General features: G+C 38.3%; 1 protein-coding gene across 1 annotated transcript in view; it reads right to left on the bottom strand.

Moving 5' to 3' along the window:
* Window positions 1–5,433, bottom strand: part of LOC134541510 (NADH-quinone oxidoreductase subunit B 2-like) — a 43,632-nt gene extending 38,199 nt beyond the window's left edge. Inside the window, exons 1-3 of the mRNA XM_063385010.1 lie at window positions 5,087–5,433; window positions 3,678–3,782; window positions 2,882–2,985 (exon numbers count right to left, since the gene is read on the bottom strand). Of these exons, the coding sequence (XP_063241080.1) occupies window positions 2,882–2,985; window positions 3,678–3,782; window positions 5,087–5,111 (234 nt within the window). The 5' untranslated portion in view covers window positions 5,112–5,433. The remainder of the gene's footprint in view (window positions 1–2,881; window positions 2,986–3,677; window positions 3,783–5,086) is intronic.
* Window positions 5,434–6,000: the final 567 nt, after the last annotated feature.

Raw genomic sequence — 6,000 nt, forward strand, 5'->3', positions numbered from 1 at the left:
CTATGCCTTGACGTTGGCGACTAGATGACGTAGTGTCGAGTCTTGGACGAACAACGGAGATTGACTCTCGCGAATCGCGACGCGTGGTCCGCACAGACCAGAGGCTGCCCGCCGAATCACCAAAAAATGGCGTCGGGGCGCCTAATTAAAAGAAGCAACTGCCCCCAGCCAAAGAAGGGGGGTGGTGATTGCCCGAAGGTGTCCGGGAACGTCCGAAGGGGCGAAGCAGACTGCAAAATGTTCGCCGCGCTTTCACGCGAGTGAACTAAGATCGCAATCGCACTACAACTGCTGCCAAGGTCGATTGTGACAAGCTGTCTCTTATGGGAGGGATGAGTATAGTGCACTCTGGCGGCCAAGACGAGAACCTGCCTGGAGGGTCACAGAAACGTCCGCTAGAGTTTAGTGGGCGACTTGCGACCAGCTCACAGAGCAAGGTTAGGGATTTTTCCCGCCGCTAGACTTCGCTGAGGGCTCTGTTTGACAAGGGCGAAAGTCCTTGAAGAGACAATGTCCCTGCCTGGGTTCACTGGGGGTCAATGCTCCAGGTTGGAGTTCCCGCGAAGCCACAGGTGGGTGATGAGGGGAGGGGGGGTTTAAATTTGCTAAATCGCCTGGGAAAGGCATCATGTGGACCGTCCCGAGGCTTCGCCGCTGGCTGTGACCTAGTCCAGTACGTGATGGCAAAACCCTTACGTATGCTTGCCTCCGAGAAATGAAAGTTGCTAGCAGTGGGCTTGGGGTAGCGTTCGCTAGCACGAAATTCATTCTGTTACATGGAGAAAACGTGACGCGAACCGCGGCCGAGATGCTGCGATCGCAAATCGTCAGCAAACAGTATCTAATTGAAGCCTGCGAACAAGCGCAGGTGCACTGGGTTGCACAAGATTACGTCCGAGTGTACAGTAATGGAAACAAAATTAAATTAAATTAAATTAAATTAAATTAAATTAAATTAAATTAAAAATGCAAATTTATTATTTGGTTTCCTTCTTTAAAAGAACAAATTAAATTTAAAATCGTACATTTGTGCCTGAAAGTGGCACTGAAACGGCACATTACTCATCCTCGATTCACATAGCCCCCTAGAGTTTCTAGTAGGTTATAAGTAAATTCCTTTGTACGACGTCTGGGCACCTCTGTGATAATAATTGTTGTTGTTTTGTTTTTTGGGCTGACGCTTCCAAGGCCTTATTTCTTACTTATTCATTTTTTGAGTGTTTACCTGCAGCCCAGCGTACGTTACAAGACTAGCTCATAATCTGCCAATAGCCAACCATAACATAATGTATTTTGTACCATTGTAGCAATGTTGTATGTGCACCACAACTTTTTTTCATAACTATAACTATGTGAATTGGATGAAGTTAAATATTTTAGCCCACAAATATCTGTTGTATCTATGTAAATGTGCACGTCCATAACACATTTTCTCTTAAGCTATCCCAAAGTAAAAAGTGACTCCTCTGTTGGATGTCTTTGCAAAGCTTCAACAAAGAGAATCAAACTGAAGTTATTTTTAACATTATATTTGGCTTCACCAGGAAATTTGCTATTAGTTTTTTTTTTTTTTTTTTAAGTTTTGAATATGATGCTTTGTGTTTGGGGCGACCTCAGGTCTGCTTTTATGAATGCAAAAAATTAATTTTACGTATAGTTATTTTATCATTTCTATTTAATGTTGTTAAATGAAGAGTCATATGGTTTTTAATGAAAAATAATATGACAGAAATTAAAGAATTTTTACTTAGTTCCAGTATTTTATAAAATAATGAGAACAAATATTTGCAAATTGATTTTACTTTGCGAATGTTTTAAACATACTATTTGAAATTCGCTTTGCAACAAAAAAAAATATTATTTGCACAGATCTACTCCTCAGTCTTATAGATTTATATTTTAAATATTATTATGCATATTTAAAATACTTGCCCCCAAAAGTAGTTTCATGCTTGATACCAAACTTAACAAACATCTATTTTCTTTTAAACAAAATAGCATAAATATAGTAAATTTTTTTTGACAATATTGAATCATCAAGAATTCCATTAAAAACATTCAACAAAAAAAAGGCACTTTAAGTGTCTGCTTAGTGCATAGGAATATGTACAAGATGCTGGTAGCGAAGAGGGGACAACAACATGCTGACAAATTCATGATGGCAACGAAGGGGCGATAAGGAACAGAGTTGCTGATTGGCCTGCGGAAGCTGACACTTCCACTGCTGCTTGTTGTCAGGAAGCATATTTCTTACCAACCTATAATTTATGAGTATGATAACTTTAACATTGTATAAAAATAAACATGCTTTTTAAACACACAGCTATTTACAGAACAAATAAAAGAAGTCTTGGTTGGAAATTCTTTCTATTCTGTTGAATATTTTTATCTTAATCTATACATATAAAAATGAATTTTTGTTTGTTTGTCCCTTAAGTGTTCTTAAGCCATTCATCTAATTGCGATGAAATACGAAGATTAACACTTCATTCATCCGATCTCTACGAAATTATGCACACTTAACCTTTGAAACATGAATCAGGTTACTGTCTAGGTGAGATAATGTACAATAGGATATATATGTAAATAAATATATAGTGAGATTGATATAGATACAGGGAGATATTGATAGGGATAAGTATATAGATATACATAGATGTATAGATAATTAGAAATAAAGATAAAAATATGCTTTGTAGATGTGTGCCAACTTCAAACAAATTACAAAAAAAAGTGAACGAGGCATTGCAACGCATACTAGGTATTTGCTAGTCAATAAATAAAACATGTGTTTTTAAACAGAGTTCAGTGTGGGGACTGCTGACCAGCCGGTGGCCGTGTCAGTAAAGCGAACCACACAACGGCGCCCGAGAGCACGCACCTTCCTGCCCCAGTTGAGCAGGTCGTCCAGCCTGGCCAACGCGAACTCCGCCCAGTTGCTGGTGTTCTGGAACGGCGAGTAGGGCTTCTTGGCCGGTGTCACGTCTGCAACACGGCCCACACTCACCGGCACTGGCATTCGCTACGACCGCCTGGCGTCCAATACTGCAGTCCATTTCCTTGTCTGAACGGAACTCTGGCAAGATATCATTATATATACAAATACACACAATATGCCAAAATGACTATGAAATGTTTTCCTGAAAAATAAAGTTATACTGTTACCATTTCCATAAACACTACACAACTAACACTGTCAGTCTGAAAAAGAAAATTAATGGACTAGTTTTATCAAAATTTGTAACGTCACAGCACTGGCTGTGATTGTGCAAAAGAATATAGATATCCGGTTGTGCCTGAAATCAATACGTAGTTGTTTATAAACGTTACGTTTAGTTAATGTGAGTAACTATAAGTTATGGATTACTAAGGGCACACAAATTTATGATTAAAATACATAAGATGATCATGTAGGAGGAGAAATTGCTGATACTATAAATCCCCGTGGCAATCCCCGTGTGTTTTCCTCGATCTGAAGACACCAACAGTTCCAATTCGCTGACATCTGCCTGTTCTCCATATCTTGCCTGTCGGCAGGAGCTCTGGCAGTGCCACATGGTTGTTCACTATCACACTTAACTTCATGCTACAGAAACTGTGTGTTCCCGGTGGTCAACAGTGACATGGGTCTCTGCCGCGCGTCCGCTAGACACACACGAGGTGCTCGAGGCACGCACCTGTGGGTTGCTGCTGCGTGACGGAGGTGGCGTGGGGTCTCGTGCGCACGCACGCCGGCGCGAGCGACCCCAGGACGCTGCCGTGGGCGTGCTGCAGTGGCGGCACTGGAACACAGCACAGCACGCTCGCAGGAGCTCTGTACACACTAGCTGTCGTGTTTAGAAATGCACACAAAATAATTTTGCGTTTCAAAATTACGTTTTTCTATGCCAAACACTAGTCTACAAAAATAAATGGCACAAGAGCAGAAACAAAAAAAAAAAAATGATTGTAGCAGTCAAGCAATAAATGGAATACTGGTAGATCTGTATTCATGCAGGGAACCTGGGCACATCTACAATGAACACAGATTACACTTAAAATAAATCCTTGTCAGTTTAGTAACATCATATAAAAAATAATAATTTCCCACAAAAAAATTATCATGTACAATCATTATAAATTGCATTAGATGTAACACAGTAGAAGCTATAAAAATTAAAACTATTATTTTGATGGCTGTGCACAATCTCCTGTTCTTCAAAAATGCCTTCTCCTCACATACAACACACTGGCTTACAAGACACAAAGTTGTAAGATAATAGAAATTGTTTTTATATTTTGGTTTTGGTTACCATCTACTTAATCAATGAGTCTGATACCCAATGATTAAATTATAGTTAGAAGAGAATCTGCAAACTATTATGAATGCAATGGACCCAGTTGTTTAATACATCTGTACGAATCTACTGATTCAATGTCCTATCATGTGCTTTTCACTATGGTAAAAATATAATTGTAGGTATTCTTAAGAAATGTTTTGGTTAATTTTTGATAAAATGCAATAAACTTTTCATATTAAGTATGGGATAAATTTTATTTGTTGTTGTAGTAGTAGTAGTAGTAGTAGTAGTAGTTAATCTTTAGAAACTAACAGATAACTTAGTGATATTTAGGAGTTAAAAATATATTTTGCCACTCTATTGTAGGACTGTATCGGATAATTTTAGTATCTTACATTTGGGACTGACCGGTGTGGGTTACATTTATTTGTCACGCTAACATAAACTACATAAATAAAAATGGTAAAAGCTTCACAGTAAAAAATATAAATGACAAAAATACTATTTCCTTGAAATGGTATACACGTTTTACATTGCGTTTCTGGTATCTACTTGAATTATTGCATAGGTATTCTCGTAGATAATACCCATGTAGGGATATACTGTGCTACAAATATAGTTTTGAGTTTTATATTAATGTACGAGAACTCATAACACGTTAGAAGTATTGTTTTTGGAGTTTGGTACCAGTCTTTCGCAGATTACATATTCTACAAAACAAATTAACATTGCGCAATTCGCCTCCCACACATACACGATCACGTAAAACTAAAACATCAACTTTACTATAACAACAATTATGTTACCAGCTTTTATCACAGAACGCAACATCTTCAAACCAGGTAGAAAATATTATTTGACCTCTACGTGAATTTCTTACATAACCTAAAAATTGCCAAAACAAAACACAAGCCTCTTTATAACAAAAAATTTACTTTCGATATACCAGCAGCAGTTTAGTAACAGACGTTCGATTAGTGAAGTTAATGTGTTTCCAGGCACTTAGTAAATACTTGGAAACACTTCTAATTATCTTCTCTGGGAATGTGAAAAGATAATAGTTGGAAATATTTCCAAAATCTATTCTCTGGGATTGCCAAAGTTTGTCAACAATGACGAACGGCCTGTGAGGAGATGTCTCTGAAAACTGAGTACAAACACCACAAGACATATCGCCAACATGTGCGTCTCAGTATGTTTAGAAATGTTTCACTGATTCCACACCCGCAACACCTGGTTCAATTCTATTCACATCACCCTCACAAGCGAAACCTGGGTCGACCCAGCTACAGTCCGTGTAGAAACAGGACTAATACATTACTTTTGCTTTCACTGATAACTCACAATGTCACCCAGTCTTTGATAAATTTAACTTACAAAATCTATAGGTATTCGTATGCACCTAATTCCTATTAGAGCATGTAAGTATGAACACTATGTTTTTGTTTATTTAGGATTACCATAGTAACCATGATAAATAATAATAATAATAATTAGAATCATACCACCCCCCCCCCCCCCACACACAATTTAATATACCCATGTAGTGTTCCAGTGGGCATGCACACTAACACAAATATAACCACCCATCTCTTAAGCTCTAAAACAACTCCACCGGCCTAATTTTCTACAGACCTTATGTCAGTCTCATGTATCTGAGCACGATACCCCAGTTTGGTGCTTTGTCATTCATCAAACTATGATAGCGATGCATGTTGTC

The sequence above is a fragment of the Bacillus rossius genome, assembly GCF_032445375.1.
Source record: "Bacillus rossius redtenbacheri isolate Brsri chromosome 4 unlocalized genomic scaffold, Brsri_v3 Brsri_v3_scf4_1, whole genome shotgun sequence".
NCBI classification, from domain to species: Eukaryota; Metazoa; Arthropoda; class Insecta; order Phasmatodea; family Bacillidae; genus Bacillus; species Bacillus rossius.